At 40.9% G+C, this 24705-nt stretch overlaps 1 protein-coding gene across 3 annotated transcripts in view; it reads left to right on the top strand.

Annotated features, from left to right (window-relative positions):
* ptprub (protein tyrosine phosphatase receptor type Ub) overlaps nt 1–24705 on the top strand; it is a 232400-nt gene that overhangs the window by 111392 nt on the left and 96303 nt on the right. For all 3 annotated transcript variants that reach the window (XM_051956864.1, XM_051956863.1, XM_051956862.1), the window contains exons 4-6: nt 9166–9247; nt 12650–12765; nt 22334–22508. In XM_051956864.1, coding sequence (XP_051812824.1) covers nt 9166–9247; nt 12650–12765; nt 22334–22508 — 373 coding nt within the window. The remainder of the gene's footprint in view (nt 1–9165; nt 9248–12649; nt 12766–22333; nt 22509–24705) is intronic.

Genomic DNA, 24705 nt, shown 5'->3' with positions numbered 1-24705 from the left:
TATGGAGAACACCACACCCATGATCAAACATATCAAATGGAAGGATTTTGCTCTCAAATAATGCCAAAAACTGTGGGAGTCTGAACTCCTGGCCAAAATGAACAAATGAATGGAGGGAGATCCACATGCGGAGCTTTCCCGAACAGAAAGTGCACCAAAACTAAAACAACAACATAAAAAAATAAAATGAAAACCGAAGTACCAGAAATTCATTCTCAAAAGAAAGCGAGAAAAACAAGAGAAAACAGGTAGCGGGCTGAGGCTGCAGCAGGAGGGCTGAGAGAGAGAGAGACTCCTTCTCTTCCAGCCTCCTTTAAATAGGCTGTTGCCAAAACCACCCACAAATCACTGGGAACCGGAGCACCTGAGAGAAGAGAGGAGGAAAATCACAAGAGAGGAAGCGTGTCAACATGGAAAAGACTACACCGATCAGCATAGAAATGTTTCATGATTGGGTAAAGATGATCAGTCAAAGCAACTACGTATTAAATTGCAGTGACTCGTTCCTCTGAAGGGACAAATGGACCCAAACTATGCCAGTAAAATACTCCCCATAGCATACCAGAACCACTGGATCAAGAGTTTCTCCTTTAATTCCACACTTGTGTCTCCCAAAATGTTGAAATTCCCTTTAAATGCAAACTAGATACTCCTTCTGCGACCTGGTTCAAATTAGGTCTTTACAGTCTTGATGCACATGTAAAATCAACCAAAGTAGCATGCTTATGCTCTTTTCACAGATATCTTTACAAGAAAACCACCATGTGGGAAACCCATTAAGTTACAAATCAGTATACAAGAGAACTGCGAGTTCTACTAATCATGCCGGTGCCAGTCACACCTTTTCATGAGCATTGCTGCTCATAAACAGACTGGGAAGGATTCCTGCCAGTGAAGCTGCTCATCAGTTCAGTTTTACAACAAATAATAAGGTCCTCACTGTTGAATTCTTCTCTTTTGATGCTATTTTCACTGTGAATCGTTACTTTTGCAATGGCCTTATTAAATATATTAGATATCGGTTGCTGTTATGCCAAATGTTTAACAATCTGAGGGCCTGAATACGGTCGAGTGTCTCGCTAAAAAGCGCTTGGATTCACTGAGAGCTGCAGCCTCTCTTTTATAAAACCGACTCACAAGCCATTATTTCACCCAATCGCAACATCAGGACGGATAAGTCATAAATACAGTAATAACATGTTTTATCCTGCCTCCCTTTTTCTTGTCAAGTGCTGTTGAATTTGCCTTGTGCACTTCCACCGTCCTCCCCTCCCCTTCTCTCCTCTCTCTCTTTGTGGAGTTTTGTACTTTCCCATCTCGCAGTCTTGTAAGCATCCCAATAAACAGCGATGGCTCATAGGTGAGTCAGAACTGTGCCGCGGCTGCCAATGAGCGGCTCCGAGAAGGAGGTTTATAATGGGCTTATAAGGAGGAGGAGGAGGAGAAGATGGCTCTGAAGACAGGACAAACAGTACAGGAGAAGAAGATGGGGCTAACGCTTAAATTAGTATTGACAGTACAGCCTTTTAATAGAACAGCTTAAACTGCTAATGGCCTAGCTTTTATCTCATGTTGGGGGAAAACACAGTGTTCAAATTGATTGGATTAAATTTGCTAATATTGGGGATTTGCTCGCCGTGTATTGGCACCATTAGCGAAAATGTATCCTGTTGCAACATGTAAGGACTTAAAGCGACGCGTTTTCTCCCTTTCCCTCCTGCTCTCATGTTACATTTCACTTTAACTCGGCTGACATCGAGCTGCTTCCGAGCACAAAGGAAGCGAAGCAAACGGCCCCCACAAAGTCACATATACCGCGGCTTACATTGCTAATCCCCCGGCAGTCAAAAAACCTCATCACAGTGGAATGACAGTGGGTCTTGTCTTGCAACACGCCACTGCTCTCTGTTGCTCACACAAAACAGAAGGGAGGTATGAGGCCGGATGTTTTCTTCAAATAGTGTCTCAGTGTTGGCCATCCTCTGCTGTTAACCAGCAACTGTGCAATGGAGGCAAAAAAGGAAAAGAGCGGAAATCTGTTCCAGCTTGGTTTGCCTCAGCACCAGCTCTTTTAGCATTCACCCGACATTTTTAGCTCCAAAGCACGTTAGCTGCAGCCCGTGTGGCTTTAAATACTGAATGGCTTCGGTTATATCAGCTCCATGGCAAGTCTAATACAATCACTTTGGTTTTTAAGTGATAGGCAAGGAGATTTAACCTGCCATTAAAGCAGCAAAAAGCACTCTTTTGAAGCAGAGGTGGAGAATGGGCGCTTCTTATCATTGTCTCAGAGTAAAATAAATCCCGGGAGAATACATTTTCGGAGACAGTTCTCAAATCCGCAGGTTTTTTTTCCACCTTATTAGATTTCAGGACATATTAGAGCACCAGGTTCCTTGCCTACAGCGGCGGGATACAAAATGTCAGTGTAGCCTTTTGCACTGCAGATACAGATGTGAGATTACAGTCAAGGTCGCTCGTGTCATGATTTTGGGTGTAATGAAATACCTGGTTTGTGGCACACACACACGCACAATTGTTGTTTACGCCTTGAAAATGTCATTGTGGAATGTAATTAGAAATATAAAATCTCTGATAATCACCAAAACTAAGGGGATTAATGTGCTGAAAACGCATATCAGCCATATTTGTTCACCAGTCTGATGATTTGAGACATTATTTTCTTGATTACTTACAGAGTAAATGCAGGACTTTGGTGTTTTCCTCCAACATGTCCATGCTGAGGTTTATTTTGTTATAAATCATAACTTCAGGTATATTCTCTGATCACGCTGCCCTTTATAATAATGTCAGAGGCGACAAGAATTACACAAACATCGCCTCCTCCTATCGCGGCGGTGAAATTGGGAGTTCAATGGGTTTTTGGGACGGAAATGTGAAGGAATAAGATCACCTTGAGACGTCTCGATTGAAGATGTCGTGTGTGTGTGTGTCTGTGTCTGTGTCTGGCGTACATTGCCGTATTTTTCTCTGCTTCTTATTGGTAGAAGTGTTTGCAGTACCTGGAGAACCTTGTTATCAAATATTAAAGATGTTATCCAGCCCTCCAAGACTGCCAACTACAGCCGGAGACATGTCCCTCCTCCCCGCCTTCGATACCGTCTCATCACTTTCTTCTCACTTTTCCTTCCAAATGTCAGACTCTTCCTTCAGAGTTTCTTTTCTTCTGACTTGTATTTTCCACATGTTGATTTTGTGTATATTATTAATTCCCTCCTGCAAGTCGTCCTACCTGCTGCAGGATTCTTTCTTTCATAAGCCGATCTTTACATGTCATGTCAAATGTGCATCCAGAGAGCGAGCTCCTAATCATTGCTTCTGTCGTAGTTTTCATGAAAGGGATAAAAAAAACATGCATTAGTGGCGAGAAAGCTAGTGTGAAGCTTCAGCAGTCTGAGTAGTGAAATGGAGTGAATATCTTTGACCCGATGCACAAATGGTCAACGTAAATGTGTTACTCCTTAAGCTTTATGTACAGACACTCATAGGTGATGACATTAGATTGCATCAGCTTTTATTTACATCTATATAAACACACCGCTGCAAGAGGTACACTCATCTTTTGCTTGTGTCAAGATGGTGCCTGGTGGACTTTGCATTTGTTTCCCATTAGGGCTGCGGTGATTAATCGATTAGTTGTGTACTGTTAGATTAATCGCCAACTATTTTGATAATTGGTTAATCAATGTGAGCAGTTTTTTTTATGAAAAAAAAGTGTAGATTCTCTGATTCCAGCTTCTTAAAATTGAATATTATCTGGTGTATTTGTTCTGTAACTGAAGCAAACAGAATATCTGTGGACAAAACAAGACATTTGAGGACGTCAGCTTGGGCTTTAGGAAATACCGATGGACCCATTTCACCATTTTCTGGCATTTAACGGACCAGAAATAATCCTTGAAGTGCTGTTTTACATTAGAAACACTAAAGTAAGCAACTTCTGGCCACAAATGTCATGTTTACTAAAACTGTTGTCTAAAAATTGCAAATGCTCACTTTGAAAATAATGAAGACACCTGTCAAATACTAATTAGATTTATATTTGGAATTCTTACCATTAATGTAACATGCGATTGTCAGTTAATAATACTGACTTTATTTATGTGGCACTTTAATGCTAAGATTTGCAAAGCGCTTTGACAGACAATGCTAAAGCTCGATACTCAGAGAACAACAGAGCAGTAAAGCCAAAGAAAGCAAAGCAAAATTAAGATAAAGTTGAAACAAGATGATAAAAGATGCAAAAATGCAAACCATACAATTTTTTTTTTTTTAAATCACTGGTTTTGTGAGTCTTATCCTCTCAGCTACATCGTTTAAAGGCTGAGGGGTCCTGATGGCAAAAACCTGGTCACCTTCAGATTAAACGTCAGCAACAGGACCCAAAAAGACTGGAGCTCATATCCTGTGTAAGACCGTTTTAATTAGACTTAAGTTAGAGATTAAGTGTAGGAAAATATCACACATTCACAATATTAACTACTTGTTAGAAGCTAGTCTACATTTGGGCACCAAAATCATGTGATTTAGTTTAGAAAAACAGCACAATTTGGGTTAAAATATGACCCTTTTACAAGACATTTGAAGCTTTTCCTTCATTTTCAGTCTTACCGAGGTCATAACGTCCACCTTATTTAACTAGAAACTAGAAGCTAGAAAATAAATGGCAAGAAATATTGTTTAAAAAGTATGTAAGCATAATCCAGGAGGAAATTTCCTTCAAAACATAATTGAGAATGCAGTTTAGCTGTATTAGAATGTCATTTTTGAGAGACAAGACTTGAGGCCGATTTGGGATCAGACCGAGACGTGCTTTAAAAGTGATCAGTAAAGTCTTCATTTCTATAATAAATGGAGTCAATGGAGAGAGGCCAGGGAGGGGGTGATGGCATGTTGCCTGCTGAAACCAGGAAGAAAGATGGTTAGAAAATCAAAATGCACTTTATCTGAACACCAGTGTAGTTGTGTGCAAAAATTCCAGACCTACACATTATGTGGCCACAAACTTAGAGATGAAATATTCTCTTGTCATAATCCCGCAAGGACACAATGTCTCAGAAAACAGAAAGATCACAAAAAAGACAAAAACAAATAAAAACAAAATGCCATCTGGTCTCACATCAGTTTCAACTGAACACTAGAATGCTATTTGAATTTTTAGAGGTCTTTAAGGACACTAAAATGGAAATTACCTTTCCTCAACATGTCGAGTCTTCCTTAAAATCAGTGCAAAATAAGACATATTTCCAATGTATCGACTAGATTTGCTCATTTTGTACACATTTAGCCTGTTAACCTCATAAACCAGACTGACCCACTTCATAAGTTTTCCCATGATGTCATCTTGTTTACTTATCAGACTAATTTCTTTAAAGGGGGAACAAGTTATCATGAGGGAGGGACATCAAAGGCTTGCTAAATGAGAATCCCAGCTTTGTCAGATAAAATCTCCTATTTTCCCCGCCGTAGCCTGCTGAGAGTCCTCCGAGCTGAGCCCATGGCTATGAAAAAGGGTTTTGTGAAATACTGCGGAGAGCGAACTGAGATCCCTGACACTATATTCTCAGACACTGACTGTTATCCCCTTGGCATTTTCCACCTGAACGGATTTACTTGAGCACACGACCTTTTGTCTGTGAATTTTTAAGGAGTTATTTATCTAATCTTTGACTGCGTGTAATGGCGAGTGAAAGCCCTGTGTGTGTCTAATGGTGTCTCCTGACTGCAGAAATGTAAAAGCCGGTTTCCAGGGCCGAATAAATCGCCTCGTGATTTGTATACATTACAACTGCCTCTAAAAGCCAATATTACAGGGTAATGTAATATGTTCTCGTAATGTGCATTTTATACCAGCCGTAAATCACTGCGCGTCACACTTTTATTTTTTCTATCCCTGAGTTTTATCTTGTGAAAGTAAAGTAACAACTCATTAGAATAAAGTACAGGCATATGGGAAGCTTCATTGGGAAAGTGGCTTTCAATAAAAATCAGGGAAGGCTGTTTATTGAAACAAATGCTCCGAATGTCTCCCTCTTAATAACCTCCTTTCCTAATGGCTAAGAAGACTGTGGATTAACTAGCAATCAATCTCCTCCGCGCTTTAGCTGAGCAGAGAGTAAAAACACCTACAATTAGACTTTCAAGACATTTTTTCTCTTCCTTGTACACCATTAGGGCTAATCAGTGTTTTTGGCTAATTTTGATGTTGGTCTAATGGCACGGCCGTGTGTGCTTACACAGCTAATTCACTTCAACATACTGGAGGATATTGTGCTTTTAATCATTGCTGCTAATTTTAAGCTCTTTAGGAGGAAGGCGAAGAAGCAAGTGGAAACGATGGACAGCAAAAGAAATAAAAAAGACGATGAAAAATTGAAAGATGGAAATAATGAAATAAGAGAAGCGGATCCTGCACCGGCTTTTAGGAAGATAGATGACCTAAAAGTGGGCGGAAAAGTGGAAATGATGAAAGCGGGGCATGTTAATATCACTTTTTGAAAGCGGTGGTGCGTCTTCCTGCTCAGGTTCCAGCAGCGTCTGGGAACAAACAGGAAAATTGACTCTGGCAGAAGGAGATTAGCCTCAGTGTTCCTCCCCGAGTAGAGCAGCCGGCCATAGACAGAGCAGGGTCACTCTCCAACTCTGGGAGACTCAGCAGCCGAGACCTTTCCTCCTGCTCTCCCTCTCCCTCTCACCTCTCCACTCCACCCTCTCCTTCTGTTAGCTTCAAGCCTTCCCTCTCCACATGCCTGGCTTTTTGCCGTCTCATTCTGTCTGGAGTTTCTTAAGCTGACCCCAGTCTCCTCACATCCCATCACGATCTGTCTGTAAAGGTGCCTTTAGAGGTCATGCATGGCCGGGATTGTTGTCGCACCAGTTGATGTCTTCCTTTCTAAGTCCATGGAGGTGGGCTCGCTCCGTCCTGCTGACTACAGAAGGTTGAAATTTGGGCCAGAGGTTGTGAAGATGTTGTTGTGACTCATAAATTAGGTGTTCAAACACAACAGGATTGTGGCGGCGAAGATAACCTGGGGTTCCACTGTTGTGTGTCAGAAAGTTTTGAAGAGGAGATTTGAAGAAAACAATGAATCTCCCTTAGAGTGAGGTTTCTGTGAAGTATTGTTTTGGTATTAGCTCAAAAACATGGTACATTAGAATATACTGGTATCAAAATTTGCAAGGGATATTTACTAGCTTATGTCTAGTGCTTTGAACCACATATCAAGGCATCCATCCATCCATCCATCCATCCATCCATCCATCCATCCATCCATCTTCTACTCATTGGGGTCGGGTAGTGGATAGCAGTGGGCTGTGCAGGCCATTTCAGACATTCTCTCCCTAACAACATTTCCAGTTCCTCATGGTTAATTCTAAGGTGTTCCTAGGCCAGATGAGATAGGTGTAATCCCTATACAGGTTCTGCATCTACCTCAGAGTCTCTTCACAGTTTGGTGTGCTCAGAAAACCTTCAAAGTAAGGTGCTTTGGAGGCATCCAGATCAGACGTTCAACCCCCTCTGCTGGCTCTTTTCTCCTTTACAAGCCTCCTCCTGATGTCCAGGTTCACCACTGTGTCTCTAAGGCCGATCAAAGCCACCCTGTGAAGGAAACTAATTTTGGCTGCTTGTGTCTCCAACCTCATTCTTTCAACTATTATCCTGAACTCACGGCTATAGGTAAGGGCTTGAACGTAAACAGACTCAACTCCCTCTTACCAGGACAATGCTTGCATTACGAAATACATCTGTCCGTCTCATGCTCCATTTTAGCATTTTTCTTGAGCAAGATACTGAGATATTTAAATGTCTTCTCTTGGGGCAGCAACTCAACCTTAAAACCAGAGGAACCAATGCACTTTAAATAAAGGTCCAAGGAAACCAACAGAACTACCTCATCTGCGTAAAGCAGAGACTGAGATTTCCAAACTGAGATTCCCAAGGAGTCAAGACTTCCCTTAGCACATAAAATATTCAAAACTCCATTCACAATGTCTCAAAAAGTATCTTGATCTCCATTCGAAGTCCACTTTTTAGTTTTCTCGTTTACCCAAATCTATGCTCAGCAGATGGAATTTGAAAAAATAATAATAAAAAATGCCTTGATATCTGCATGAGATCACAAATTATGGATAGCTTTAGGGATTTTTTTTTTATCAAACTACTGTCTCCATCATCGAGAAGAAACTTTTAATGTTCCACAAAAAAACAAGTCTAGTTTTCTTATTGGTACTGAAGCTCATGTACTCTATCATATTGGTGCCCATATAGGAATAAACTCCCTAGTGTAATAGCTACACAACACAGAACCAGTTTTAATGCTGCTATCTGACCTTGAGAGGAATTAAGCTCCAATCTTGCACAATGTGTTTCAACTACGTATAAAGACAGACATCAGACACACACATTTAAAGTAGCTTTCAGGATATAATGTAGTTTTGCAGGCGAGACCCAGTGATAGGAAGCATGTTGTAATCATTTGGCCAGCGGATTATGAGAAACAATAACTCAAAGCTGGCCTTTGATCAAACATGTGGATGGAAGACTGTCCTTGGTGCTGCGAAAACAAGCATCACCCCAGCGTCTCATAACTCTCTCACTATTACTGAGGATGGTGATTTGATATTGATTAGGTTTCATGAGAGCCCACCGCTCGTCCAGCTTATTGTTCCATAGGACGCTGTGGAAGTTTGTCCTCCCTCGAGTCTCGTGGCCCTGTGCAAGCTGTATTATCTGCTGTTATGGCTTCACAGCAGCCTGCGCCCTGAATGTAGAATGGGGCTCATGACTCAGGCACCACATTGTGTGCTCTCTGATAAAGCAGTGATCTCTCACGGCCCCGAGGACTGAAATTTATCTCTCTATTTTTATGTTTCTGTCTTCCTGTTATTTCTCTCATTGTCTTGTTTTCTTTTTTTTTGTTGTTTGGGGGTGAGCAGATGTGCAACTATGTGGTGATGGGTTTGTTTGTAATTAATGCGTCTGTCAGCAAAGGGAACAAGAGCAATGGAGTTCGCGCTGCCCTCAATGTTCTTTGGAAAATTGCTCTTATACTTAAGCTTCGAGGGGTTAGCCTAGTCACAAGTATATGCTTTAGCTGCTCTGATAATGAATCTGTCCATCATTATTCATGTTCACTTTTGCAGGTGCTGATTGAGGCGACAGTTTCCAGGGAGCGGCGAGGATACATCGCCATAGATGACATCATGGTGCTCAACTATCCCTGCTGTAAGTGCCACTTCTGACAATGGATTGCAGTTCCAGAAGGTGCTACAGGGAAGAGGGATTGAATCATTTTTTTGGGTGGTGAAATGTATTTTAAAGCAGCATGAAACATAAATAGGAGGAGGAGAAGAGTAATGGCTGATTGACCTTTTATATTAGCACTGCAGTTTGGCTTGAGGCGTCCCGGTGACAACAGCGGCACTATTAAAACACTGCGGCACCCAAATGCCAACGCTCCCTTACACCTGAAAACACACCTGTCGTTTTGCCTCCAGTGTGGTTTGACAGCCAAATTTATTTGTTAATCACAGGGCTGCGCAATGTATCATGTCAGCGCTGGCAGTGCCAAGTGTAAGGAAAATGAAATTGAACACACGCTGCAACTTTTTATTACAAAGAAAACCAGCACGACTCATTTTTCATGACTAATCTGGAAGAGAAGTCTGTCTGATAGAGCATAATTTAGTTTGATTTAAGAATTTGTGGATAAACTGAGTGTTGTTTTTTTTTAAACTTTTTTGACAATACAGTGTTTGTTAACGTGCATGGTCCTCATGTGCACAGCAAAAATTGGCGAGAAGCAGGAGAAAAATACTTTGAAGGAAGATTTGGTTGCAAGAAGAAAATACAATGTCAGTTGCATGGAAATATTCCAGCTACAGAAAGGATGATGTTGAGCTATAACAGGCCGCTTAAGAAAACACTACTAATTTGCTTGACCGTTTAAATCAGCACCACAAAGCTTCATGTGACAAGTGCAAAGAAAGGTTGAAATGCTATCCAAAGAGAAAAACTGTTTTGGCTGCCTTTGCCAGTGGTGCACCATGTGGGAAAGGTTCCAAATCAGCTTTTTTTATTTAGTTATTCTTTATTTTCCATGCAGATACACTCTCCAGCAAAGTCATCGCAATCATTCCACAATGATTCATTCTTTCCAAATCAAGTTATTCGAGTCATCTGGTGTAAATTCCTGTATTTTTTTCATATCACTGAAAAGCTAGCCCTAGTTAATCAGTATAATCTTTAATTCACCCGCTGAAGGCTTTTACATTTTCATGCTCTCCGGCTTTACTGGAAGTGCAGTGCAGCCACTTTGTACAGAAGGGCTTTTCCCATCAAACACTACACTTTTGAAGCTTTATGAAAATGCCTTCTCTTCAGGCAGGGTTTTTCATAACGAATGGCTCCCTGCAGCGGAGGGCTTTTTTTTTGTGTGTGTGTCAGTGGTGGAAAAAAGGCGAGGGTAGGAGTTCAGTGTGTTGTCAGCCCCTGAGGACCTTGTGTAAAACATATTCACTAAGACCCTTGAGCTTAATACCTGGACCAAGTCTCTCACTGTCACTTCCGCACTCCCTGTGTAGCACACTGTTGAACACAAAGGCTCTTGTCAGCTCATAGCACATTTAACACCCGTAGTCCTCGCTGCTTCAAAGTGACTTATGCAACTGACACAAGCTTGAGGGATATTTTTCTTTCTCTCATGGGGATCTCTCTTATCTCCTTTGTTATAGTTTGACATCCTCCCATTGTTTTCACAAGAGAATTGTGATTGTAGTTGAGACAAACTTCTCATAGATGTCATGTAACTGAGGATGCCACCACTGAATTAATTAAACGAACACTGGCTGTGAGTGAGGTTTGTACCCCGACTGTATACCACCCAGTCAGCCACCTTGCTGCTCCAAGACGCAGCAGATGGCATCTTCTGAATGCTCCCACTGTGGCCATTAAATAATTAAGACTCTCATCAAGACCTGCCTTATGATGTGGCACATGGCCAGCGTTCATGACTTGGCAGGGACGAGAGCTGGGAAAGAAAAAGAAGTGGTGAAAAGTCAAACTTAAGCGTTGTGCAGTGAAAAAAAAAAAAAAAAACAACTCTCAACAATTTCCTCTTTGTGAATTCTGGTTAAAGCATGGTTGACATTTCTCTTGTATTCTCCTGAGTCTTAGACTTTGACTCTGAAACCAGTGTTGCAGTCCAATGAAATATTTATCGTGCCAAAGAGACCTGAGGATAAGATCTGACACATTTAGCTGTATAACACCACAGTACTTGCCAACTGTAGGGCCTGTTCTTTTCCATTCACACTCGTTTTGGTGTTTGTTTACTGTATGTTTGGCTCATGGGCATGAATTATGAATTAACCTTAGGAAGGAGAGTCACTCAAAGGGAACATGGCCACATGTTGGTTACAAACGGAATCACTCTCTCTTTTACTTACTGTACACAAACAAGATCAAGAAATTGCCGTCTCCGTCCCTGAGCAGCGTCGTGCAAAACCAAGCAAGACATGAGTGAGACCCAAACATTTGCATCTCCCTGATGCTTCAGCTTCACAGTTGCTCTGCCATCTCTTCCTGTCAATCACTCCGAGCGACACGTCGACTCGTCCTTCCTCGTTTCTCAGAGATGGCAGGCAGCGCTGCCGGCATTTACCCAGTGATTTGGCTCTGCAGGGGTTTGGTTCTCGCTGCCCTATTGTTAATCACGGCATTGGGTGAGAGGGCTACTCCTACACACTGACTCATTGGCAGCTCCGCACGGCATACTGGGACATTATTAGTCAAAATGTGGAGGGTTGATGCTTACTCTGTGGCTTTTCTTCCACAGTTTCACTCCCACATTCTGCTCGTCTATAGATTGCCTCTGATCTGATGTTGTTTGTTAGGAGGTTATTTTGGCACTGGACACTGAGTGATCCTTTTGGCACATTTGCATTCGCATCTCAATAGGGCTATAAATTTCAATCCCATTGTTTATTTCAACACCGCGTTTTATTTTAATGCCATGATGACAATGCAGAAATATACCAATACCAAATATGAAACAAACCATCTTCTGCTGTCAATAAAAATACACCACAGCAAGTAGAATCTATTAAAACGAACAATTATCTATGTTTTTCCTTTCCCTGCTCTTAATTACTCTTTTTATTTCATTGTTTTGTTCCTCTTGCAGCTGCAGCTTTTCCAAGTGCTCTGAACAAATTACAATTGATGGAAAATTTGAAGAAAAATAATGAAGAATTGTAATAATTATACACTGATGCAACCTTATAATAAACTTTTATTCATTAACTTTAAAGATAATAACGCACTGGATTGAATTGAAATTGTTGAAAAAAATAATGTCAATCTGTGTGCTGTAAAAAATCAGTCGCTAATTTATGCTTTTGGTGACTGTTGGCAATATCCAGTTAATTACAAGCCACCACTTGACAGAGCCAGCTGTTGTCTCAAAAAAAAAATTGCTTGAATGCTTGTTTATGTAGTTGAAAAAGAAAACCTTGATAAGAAAAAATAAAAGTGTGCTATTCTGCAGCTGAATGGCATTGTGAATGCTTGCAAGGTAATGGAGTCTTTTGATCTCACAATGTTTTCTGTCTCTGTCTGTCTCTTTAGATAAGGCGCCGCACTTCTCCAGGCTGGGAGATGAGGAGGTCAATGCCGGGCAAAATGCCACTTTCCAGTGTGTTGCTGCTGGAAGGGCATCAGAGGCTGAGAAGTTCCTGTTGGAGGTCAGTGGTTTAATGGTGGAGCTTATAGCTGAAGGAATTTGAGTGTCTCACATGGATGTCCTCGACTTTGTTGTGTTCTACCTTCAATGCAGTCAGTAGTATGGAAAAAAAGACTTTTGCACTTTTCACATCGACTGACTGAATCTTCTACGATGCAGAGGTACAGCTGGTCACTGACAGATTACGAGGCGTGATTGAACAGATCCAGGACTGTTGGCATGTAGCAGGTGTGAGCGGTATCCGTCATAAAGCCTGACTCCCTGGACATGCGCTACATGAGTTTTTGCGATCACTGCCAAGCGCGCATTTGTGATTTCACCATGGATTTCAGACTTGAGTAGACATCACATTCTGCGTCAGTCAACAGCCTGGATGAGCGTGTCAGACGTCAAATGTTGTCTCTGGTGATGAGCGGTGAATCTGTGGCTACAACCCAAAGAAGAAACACTGATTTTCGCAGTGGAAAAGGCTCCTGTCACTAACATTGGAGAAGTTGCATCAGGTTAGGAGAATTTCACGAGAATCCTCGTCTTTGCCTTTGACATTTACATGGTTGTGCATCGTGAATTCATCCCACGGGGTCTGGCGGTCAACAAAGAGCTGTACTGTGACATCCTGAGGGAGAAAATTTGATGCAAATGAACTGAACTGTGGCATGTTTAAATTGTGCTATGCTCCCACCCACACCGCATTTGGATTGATTAGGCACTTCTTGTTTTTTTTTTTTGTCACAACACAACCGTTACTCGCCACTCACCCTAATTGCAAATTTTGGCTTCCTGCAACTTATTCTTGTTCTCCAAAATGAAATTCAGCTTTAAGTGTCATCATTTGACACAGTGGAGTAGATACAGCATGCGTCGCAGATGGTGCTTGGACTTCCAGGGAGCGTTCCAAGCGTCGCAAGAGCACTGGGAGCAGTGCATCGCTACACAAGGAGACTACTGTTGAAGGGGAATGTGGCCAAATTCAACTCAGTTTTCCTCTTTATAAACACAGACATAAAACTTTTTGATTGCACCTCGTATGAGACAAAAGGCCGCTGGGCACAGACATGTAAAAGGCTCCACACTCCTCCTACAAAGGAGAAAACCAGCCAGACTGAAAAAGACACAAACAACTACTAACACTGTCGTCACTTCCAATGAGAAGCTTTCCAGTCACTTCAATAAGTGGTCAAAGTATAGCTTTGGCATGCCCAATTAGTGATTCATCCATACTTGAGGTAAATCATTAGGTTTAAGATTTCATTCCAAATCCTAATTAAGTGCAGTTTACTACTTACATAATTGCATTTTAAGTGGAGGCTGTTACCTTAAATAACCAGTGCAGCAAGGTTGTCTCTGTTTGTGAATCATTCTATGTCCCAGACACGTTTGTGCTGAAATAAAGCCGGTGCACAGAGGTTGAGCGCTGTGAGGGCTGCAAAGGCCTTGAAGCCTCTTCACTTTGAAAGGTTGTATTGCTTATAGGATGATAATGCCCTTTGCTTTCTTTGCTGAACGTATTCAAAGCATGCGCTGCGTTTTAGATATCTGGTCTTTTCATCTAGAATGACTTGCTCTGTGAAGGCTTGGGTGAGTCGTTACCTCTGATGGGAGTTTTAAAATCCATCTCTTCATGTGGCCCGATTAAAGAACCAAACGTCATTGTGCTGTAGGGCTTCGTCTTTTATTTTCATCTCCCGCTGCAATTACCGTGGGGCCACACATTCAGTGCTTTTGCCAACATCTTACCACCCACTGAAGCAAGTGTTAATCATGGTTGACCTAGGCAGTTTCACTGCATTGTTTGAAAGTGGAAGACGTGTGATTTAGGTAATTGAAGCATCCTCATTCACACCTCTCTGAATGCTTTATCAAACCTCCCATTTTAGCACAACCCAAGGATGAAGACAAATGCTTTGGGTAATTAGCTGGCATAGCCGTACACGTGGCTGCCATAATGAGATCTTGAGGCCAGTGGAATGCCTTTCTCCCCTTCCTCCCCTCTACCTTCAGTGGTCCTCTTCACCATCTTCCTGTCTGCTTTGTCTGCGCTGTTTTCTCCACATGAACTCAAAATTCACTGTTGTTTTCTGTTTATGTGCCTTTTCGTGTTGATTGTGTCTGCCGTAGCAGCTGCACCACCGTCTTGGCTGCACACGCCTGCCAGATTTACAGATCGTTTTGTCACTTCCTCACCAATTAGCTACAGCCAGATTGTTTATGTAACATGAAGGGATCACGTGCTCATTTCAGTTATCCCGATTTCTCCTGCTTTCTTCTATACTGCACAAGCAAGGTGGCAAAAGGGAAGGAACAAAAGATGCTTAACTGTATGATTAAGATGTTTTTTTTCTTTTCCTGTGGTCACTAGATTTGCTGCTTGCTTAACCCCAATCAGTGGTTGTGTGTTTACGTGTTTGTTTGCGAAGGTTTGATCCGAGGTTTGTGTGGTCTGTGGTTTTTTTAAGGCCCCAAATTAGAAGAACAACAGAAGCCCAGATGGCCCAGCGTAACCCAGAGGTCTCCTTGTTAATCTTAGCATGCTGATATGTTTTGGATTCTGTTAGAACTGACAGATCAAAAGCAGGAGTATCACAATTCATGTCCACCGTTTCACACAAAGCGAATGGCCGGAAAACATGAGAAAAAATGTCAGATCCAATGTGTTTTGTTGATACAGTGTGGACTTGACAGATGCTAGTGGTTTTAATGGTGTGGAACAATGTGAGAAATGCCTCTCACGGTGCAACAGCAAGGTGCATCATGCAACATTCATTCAAATCTCCATCTCTCCACCAGTTTTTCTCCCTTTTTTTCCCCCCGTCACTACTTTTCTGTTTTCTCACTTTCTGCCCCAACTCACTTTTGTTTCCGTTCTGTTTTCTGCCTTGACGTCCTCTGTTTCACGCTAAAACGAGCAGCTATTTCCGCTGTCTTTTTAGATTTATACCAAAGCACGGACTCTTCACGCTGCTATTCATCTATTAGCTTATAAACTGATTAAACCTTGATGCATTAGAGCCCATCTGTCTCTCAATTCGTAATGCTAAGCAGTTAAATGTTTTGGTTCAATAACACTGCACGCCGAGGACAACTGAGGTTGTGGATGGGCTCCATTAGGGGAGGACACTCGTGACATGTATTACCCCCATAATCACTATTATTTTAACAAGATTTCATTTGTTTTTATTAAAGCATGTCTGATTGTCATATTGCGTGATTAAATCAGTTATATGGTCCTGCAGTTCTAATTAAATTGTACACAGTTGGACAATCCTCCTTTTTAATCACACAGCTCTAATTTAAACTGACCCAGATAGCAATAATTTAAGTGTGTATTGTTAATTTATTAGTGTAGTGTCCCAGCAGTTCACGGGGCTGTAGGTCTGTTCAAGGGCGGATAGACTAGAAAAGAAAACAAAGGAAACAAAGAGAAAGCCGTATCTTTGAACCCATTTTGGCCTTAATATTAGACAAATATTCTGATCATACAATCATGTGCTAAAACATTAATCACAGACAACCAATCTGGACCTTTTTTGTGTAATTTTGCCTATAAACAGGTTTATCTGCACTCTTTCAATGTCTTTTAACAAACAAATATTGATCAATTGATATGTTTTTCTAGTGCTTGTATTGATACACACTCTTATCTTTCAAATAGATTAATAATCAATACTTGGAACTATAAACATTTGCATTAAAAATTAAGATCTTGGTGTCAGAATTTTGAAAAATACTAACACTAACACAAAACTTTGGTCAAAATGGTTTTGTTTATATATGTGTCCATTTGTTTATGGAATGTTTTTCAGTGCTGATTGGCTGTTAGTCATGACATACAACCAATCAGATTGTGCTCTAAGTGGGAATTTGCTTGAGACCACAAAGCAATGTCTTGTATTCCAGCTATTTTATTCTTTCAATACTTGGTTAAAAACATATATATTAACGGAAACTTACATCAAAAAATACTGAATATCAGGTCTGACAAGGCTCAGAATCAGCCAGTCCTTAAAATAAACAATAATTTGACAGAATCTGTTTTTCAAGGCGTGTGGTTTAAAGCTCCTCCATAACTTAAAGAGAGACTCCGCAAATTTTACCACCGAAGGTCAGTTTGTGGTCGAGAGGAGTTTCTGCTCAGCATGTGAAAGCAGTTGTCTTCTGCTGTCCTTCAGGCCGGCAGTACAAGCTGTAGAGTTTGAATGATGCGGGCGTTTGGCACGCAGGCGGCGAGGCCGTAATGAAGAGACTTTATCAAGTCGGATTACGGGACATGAGAGATCTTGTGTTTTGACAACTTGACTCATAGTAGGGAGTAACAGTCGGGTTGTCTCAGCCTCTAATTCATATCTGACTGCTGCAAATCTCCCAAATTTATGAAAAGCCAACGATTGGGAAATGAAACACAGGGTTGACAAATATGTTTTTTTTTTTTCATGGACGACACCTTTTATTAGTAATTAAGGAGATTGATATCTGATATTTGAAACCTATATGCATTCTAGGTGTCAAAACTGAGAATAACTGCAGCATTAAACATGGTTGAAACACCTCTACTAATTCATGTTTAACATCAACTAACAGTTTAACATCGTGCTAAGCCGAGGATGCAGTAAGAGTGCCCCTGCAAAAGAGTGTCAATTTTGGTGGAGAATTTGCATACAGGGAGTCAAGCACTGCCATTTAAATGGCTAATTCACCTAACAAGTCAAGCAGGCCTGCCGTTTTCAGTGTGTAGGTGACAGTTCAAAGGTTCTTGCTGTCATTATGCAGAAGAATGGGGGTTTTGAAGATGGTAACATGTAGGGCAGAAATGAGCCACAGTCAATGTGGGGTGAATGGAATGAGTCTTGTATTTGTTATAATTATCAATAATTATGGATAGGTCAGACTTCTCCTCCAACCCAAGTTCTACCTTCATCTTCTCAAGCTTGCCCCTCTTCACTACCCCACCAGCACTTTAACAGTAAACCTGAGAACAATAACAAACCGTAACAATACCCCATATTCTTAAATCATTTAATAGTGCACAGCTCAGCAGTCATCCTGATGGACCAGGTAGCAGTTGGGTAGATTCTTCATCAGGCGGTTGGTGAGGGTGGTTTTCGCTCCATCGGTGACGCCGCCGATGCTGATGATGTACTTCATGTTCTCGGATTGGTCATAGCTCAGAAAAAGGGTAAAAAAATGTCAACAAAAACCGGGTCAAGAGCGATCGAACGTGGAAGAAAGCTAAAAAGCTAAAACCAAAAAAGATTTACATTCATGATGCAGGAATCGGGCAGTTTTTTCACTTTTTATCTTAGTTTAGTCAGAAAGATAATTGATAATGTGTTGGAAAACACATTTTCTTTGTGCATTAATCTGTTGATTGTTTTCTCCAGTAATTCATTTCTTGTTTGGGTTTATAAAATGTCAAACCCAAATATATTCAGTTTACTGTCATAAAAACCAAAAAAGATTTACACACGTGGACAAAATTGTTGGTACCCCTCAGTTAAAGAAGGAAAAACCCACAATTCTCACTGAAATCACTTGAAACTCACAAAAGTAACAATAAATAAAATTTATTGAAAATTAAATAATCAAAAACAGCCATTACTTTTGAATTGTTGATTAACATAATTATTTTAAAAAACAAACTAATGAAACAGGCCTGGACAAAAATGATGGTACCTCTATAAAAGATTGAAAACTATTTGACCAGAGTGACATGATTAACTCAGGTGTGTCATTTAATTGACATCACAGGTGTTTCCAAACTCATAATCAGTCAGTCTGCCTATTTAAAGGGAGACAAGTAGTCACCCTGCTGTTTGGTGAAAAGGTGTGTACCACACTGAACATGGACAACAGAAAGCGAAGGAGAGAATTGTCCCAGGACATCCGAAAAAAAATGATAGACAAACATCTTAAAGGTAAAGGCTATAAGACCATCTCTAAACAGCTTGAAGTTCCTGTGACAACAGTGGCTCATATTATTCAGAAGTTCAAGACCCACGGGACAGTAGCCAACCTCCCTGGACGTGGCCGCAAGAGGAAAATTGATGACAAATTGAAGAGACGGATCGTTGGAATTGTATCCAAAGAGCCCAGAGCAACCTCCAAAGAAATTAAAGGTGAACTCCAAGGCCAAGGTACATCAGTGTCAGATCGCACCATTCGTCATTGTTTGAACCAAAGTGGACTTCATGGGAGACGACCAAGGAGGACACCACTGCTGAAAAAAACTCATAAAAAAGCCAGACTGGAATTTGCAAAAATGCATGTTGACAAGCCACAAAGCTTCTGGGAGAATGTCCTTTGGACAGATGAGACCAAACTGGAGCTTTTGTTAAGGCACATCAACTCTATGTTCATAGACTCAAAAACCAAGCATACGAAGAAAAGAACACTGTCCCTACGGTGAAACATGGAGGAGGCTCAGTAATGTTTTGGGGCTGCTTTGCTGCATCTGGCACAGGGTGTCTTGAAAGTGTGCAAGGTACGATGAAATCTGAAGACTATCAAGGCATTCTGGAGAGAAATGTGCTGCCTAGTGTCAGAAAGCTTGGTCTCAGTCGCAGGTCATGGGTCTTCCAACAGGACAACGATCCAAAACACAGCCAAAAACACCCAAGAATGGCTGAGAGAAAAGCGTTGGACTATTCTAAAGTGGTCTTCTATGAGCCCAGATCTGAATCCCATTGAACATATGTGGAAGGAGCTGAAACATGCCATTTGGAGAAGACACCCATCAAACCTGAGACAACTGGAGCTGTTTGCTCATGAGGAGTGGGCCAAAATACCTGTTGACAGCTGCAGAACGCTCATTGACAAATACAGAAATTGTTTAATTGCAGTGATTGCCTCAAAAGGTTGTGCAACAAAATATTAAGTTATGGGTACCATCATTTTTGTCCAGCCCTGTTTCATTAGTTTGTTTTTTTAAATAATTATGTTAATCAACAATTCAAAAGTGATGGCTGATTTTGATTATTTAATTTTCAATAAATTTTTATTTATTGTTACTTTTGTGAGTTTCAAGTGATTTCAGTGAGAATTGTGGGTTTTTCCTTCTTTAACTGAGGGGTACCAACAATTTTGTCCACGTGTGTACATTCATGATGCAGGAATCAGGCAGTTTTTTCACTTTTTATCTTAGTTTAGTCAGAAAGACAGTTGATAATGTATGAATTGTTGCAGCTTGTGAGCCATAGAAGGTTTTCATCTTTGGGACCGAGTGTCAGAAAACATTTAGAAACCAACATCAACAAAACACTCAAAGATTTTAACATTAAAGGGAAATTCATCTTTTACATGACAATGTCTAATTAAAGGACATTTATTTCCAATGTAAATGTGTGATATTCATCCTCTGGAGCTTCTCTTCACATCGTCTTCCACCTGGACTGGTTTGATCGGGAGCATGTGCAACAAACATCTGAAAAACTGCACTTTAACATCAATGAATGACACTGAAGTTTAATCTCTACATAAATGAGACTGAGTCTGGATGTGCTGCTCTGTCATTAACTCCTAAGTTTAGGGAAAGTTCAAACAAAAGAGGACAGCTCAGATAAGACTTGAGAATGAGCTTATTTTGAACAAACATCTCAGACTTTCTGAGCTTCAGCACCTCTAGCAAGATATTTGAACAACAAGCAACTCAAGAGATCAAGAAGTTGGCGAGAGTTAGCTTTAGCTGAGCCAAAGAACGTGGGACACTAACCTAGCAAACATTTCAGACATTTCTCTGTGAATTATGAGAAATAATTGACTATTTAATGACAGAGCAACACATCTGAACTCAGTCTCATTAAAACAGACTCTAATTCAGTGTCATCCATCCATATTAAAGTGCAGTTACCCAAAATGTTTGTTGCATGAGCTCCAACAAAACCTGTCCAGGTAGAAGGACACTTTGACAAACAGGAAGTGGAAGATTCCAAGCAGATTTATAGAAGGGGGAACCGGACTGTACTAAGTGTGGTCGAGTATAGAGGGGTGTTTTGTGGGTTTTTAAGGCTGATAATGATTATTAGTGAGACATTTGGAGGAGATATTCATTTGCAGTGAATGAAAGTATTTAAAATCTTGGAGTTGATGGCATTTTTTTTTCATACCAAAGGCTGTACTATGACGTTTTCTAAGAGACATACTATGCTACTCTGTTTTTATTTGATTTTATTTAGCCTTTATTTATACAGGTAGTCTCATTGAGACACTCTCATTCTCAAGAGAGACCTGTCCTTAAATAAGATAACAAGACAACACTGAAGAACTGACAAACAACACTAAGGGACCTATACTATATAACAATATGATATAACACTGAGTTCCAGACAAACAGGGTCATGACACAACACAACATAGACATTAAAATGGATGTGCAAAGTGCTGAGCAATGAAATTAAAATGTAAAAACACTAAGAACAAGAACAAGTTCTAAAAGATGATTTTTCCATAGTGTTTAAAAGACGTTTGAAGTTCTCCAGGGGACTCAAATGGGACAGCTTCAGACTCTGCTGAAGTGAGTTCCTTGGGCCGCTGCACTCCTCCTCTGTTGTTTTCTGGATTGTTTTCAGCTTCATGCCTTCGTCCACCCGGCCTCCGTTGACTCGTCCCATCTGCCGTCTCTGGAGCTGAAGCTGGACTGGGACAGACCAAAGTACAGTCCAATCATGATGCCAGTTGCCTCTCAAAAGGCTCCTTCATCTGGCAGCACTTCTTCTGAGGGAAGCTGAGCTTCAGCAGAAGTTTGGAGATGTGTTCCAGTGATTGGTGGATGTGTGGGGAGATACAGAGGGAACTTTGAATTGTTCAGAAAGGAAAACAGGGAACCCATTGGTAGTTTTAGTTTAGGGTGCTACTGCGGTGTGTTCTTGGGTTTTAAGAGGTGAACGGGAAGAGGTTTTTTTCCGTATTGATTATCTTTTATTTTGTTCCTGGTTGGAATGCCCATCAATGTCAATATGAAGTTTACTTTTAGTTCTGTTTATTTTTATTTTACTAACACTCATTTGCTTTTAAGCCCCTCACATGTTGTGTTGTTGTAAACTTACTCTTTCAAATAAATACTCATCTGACCCTCTGGAAACCAGTGTTTGGACTGTCTTTGTGTTGCTCCTCACCTATTTCAGACAGCCGGTGTATGCTGTTGCCATGCTGCTGTTACAAATAATTTCCTTTTAAGGATCAAAAAGTATATCTTATATTTTCTTATCTTATTGACCAATCATAGTGTAATGGGTAAGTCTTTGCTCTAGATCACAAATTGACGGTTACAGATAGAGACAAATGCATCATAACTCAAACATTAATTTATTTAATTGGGAATTGGTTAAAAAAAATCACCAGAAAAATTGCTAAATATTAGATCCGATTAGCCCTGCTGATAATCAGTCAAACCCTAAATATAGAACCCCTTTAAGATCCATCATGTGTCTACTGCACAAGACATCATCATCACGTGTGTGAGTCTGTGTTTGTGTGCCGCTCTTGCACTGGAGGAAATGACAAATACTTAAGTGTAAAAGAGGAGTATATGATGACCCGTCCTGGTTTCTCTGACCCAATCCTTTCCTGTTTTCCAGAGACACAATGGGGACATTTTAACAATGGCGTCGGTCAAGCACCTGAGTCATCGACGCTTCGTGGTGTCATTCCAGCTAGACAGCGTGCAGCGAGCTGATCAAGACCTTTATCGCTGCGTCACACAGTCCCCCAGAGGCTCCGGGGTCTCAAACTTTGCCGAACTCGTTGTCAAAGGTAAACGCTCTCTTTTCTTTATCTCTTATTGTTTTCCTTTTGCTCTCACTCTCCCTCCTGCCTCTGTCATCCTGACAATCAGTTTTCCCGCTGTTTTTATGATAGCGTATGATTTTCTGCTTTTCTTGGTCACAGCTGATTACAGCGTGAGATTCAAGGGTGAATTAAAAAAGAAACCAATACCCAGAGGGTGTCACTATGTGCACGAACGAAAAAATCACAGACACCTATTTGTAATGTATTTCTGCAAAATTCTGTCATCAGGGATGGCGTGATACTTGACTCACATGACTGGTGCATACACTCTCTCTGCCATGTGTTGTTTTCTGAGCTGTCAAACAGACTGCCATATTGAGTTCTTCAGCTCTATGTCAAAAAGCTGTTCACTTGACTTGGACTCCTGCAGCTCCTGTCATATCATGTACCGCAGATAGTGACCTCACTCCCATTACTCACTCCAACCCCACAGCCTGACACCACTCTGACAGCACAGTAATGACATGCCTGTGGAATGGTTTGATGGCATAACAAACTCCAGCCCTTAGCAAAGCGAAGATGAGAAGGGGAAATAAGGATGTGGAAGATTCTCAATCCCTTTGTCCTCTACTGTAGGCAGCCTGAGACTGATGCAAGGGCAAAGCAAAGTTAGAACAAGTGCAAAAGGAGTTTTTTTTAGCTGTGTTAGCAGCAAGGTTCTGTGGATGTTTGGCTGGACGATCGATTTGTTGGTTTGGTCCACCACAGACTTAAAATATCTCACCAACTGATGGCTGTCATGAAATTTTATCCCCCCGATAAGGAGTCCTGCTGATTTTACACACCTAACTTTTCCTTCAGCACCACCATGAGGTTCACCTTTGCGATTATTTTTGATTTGATACAGACATTCACGTTCACCTCAGGATGAATAACTTTTGTGTTTTCTGTCTGAAAAAGTTGGAGGTTAAAAAAGTTTTGAGAACATGAAGATTCTTACTACTGCCATTCCTCTATCCTCTCTTAACTACCCTTCCAGCTTTACAAGCCAGTCACAGTTTATTAAGCATCTACATTGACGAGCCAATAGTCATCAAGCCAAAAATTTGTAGGATCTTGTCCCCTTGCTGCCCGCTGCTTGCGGCGTGAGCAATTCAGAATGAGCAGCTTCCTCGCAGTCTACCAGGTTTATTTACTTTCTGCAGATGTTTCTTCAAGCTTCAACATGTCTTAGATGATTTCACTCCAACAAACAAGGACGGGAAGTGGTTCTGTGTTTGCATGCCACCTGTTGTGCTTCACCTAAAATTTACATCTGTTTGCTTCTCTCCTGCTCTCTGTGCTCACATCTTATGTATTTTAATACAGCCGAGCTCCCAATAATGCTGTTCTCACTTGGGTATTTTTTGTTTGTGTTGCCAGACAAACAGATCAAGAATGAAATAGTGAATGAAACTCAGCCCTTTAACATTATATATGAACTAACTAGCGCTCACTTCGGAGCCAAGCTGCTGCTCTGCACCGCTAATCTACGGATTTTATAACGACAACATCGTCATGAGTTTAAAACAATGGTGGGAGTGGAAATGTTTTTTGTTTAAAATCATCTCTCAGAAAAAAAAAGAAATGATAGAAGGTACTGGTCTCATATTTCTTTATTTGGTAGGGACAGTGCACATTAATGAACCCCTATTTATACAGTAATGGACATAGATATGCCAGATTATAGCAACAATGCTAATTTACATCCGTAGTCCCTAGGTAAAAAGAGTGTGTCAGCTGCTGTGTGGTCAACTATTTTAAACTGTGCTGTCTATCACAGATGCATAGGGCCCTCCTGAAGGGGCGTGGAAAACAGCACGCAAGCTGCATTTAAAGGTCCCATACAGTGGAAATCCATTTTTATTGTGATTTGTGGTTGTTGTAGATATGGAGGTGTAAAATCCAAGCTGTTCAAATCTGAAGACATTTAGTTCTGCCGTTCTTCAAGTTCTTCTCCAACTTGTTTGCCTCTCAGCTTAAAGCTCGTGTCCGGAGTTTCCGTTTGTTTTCAATTTATGTATCATTGTTTAACAAAGCTTAAATGTGTTAGTCTAGTTCGATACTATAATATAATGTTAGTATGACGCGATATGAAAATTTCTTCATGAGCTCCGCCTTCCTCTCATAGACCCCCATGTTATTCCAAAAAGCGCCGGTCGCTGCCGACCAATCAAGTTCG

The sequence above is a fragment of the Acanthochromis polyacanthus genome, chromosome 12, assembly GCF_021347895.1.
Source record: "Acanthochromis polyacanthus isolate Apoly-LR-REF ecotype Palm Island chromosome 12, KAUST_Apoly_ChrSc, whole genome shotgun sequence".
Classification (NCBI taxonomy): Eukaryota; Metazoa; Chordata; class Actinopteri; family Pomacentridae; genus Acanthochromis; species Acanthochromis polyacanthus.
Note: the sequence above shows the minus strand (reverse complement) of the source record. Positions and strands in the feature narration are given on the sequence as shown.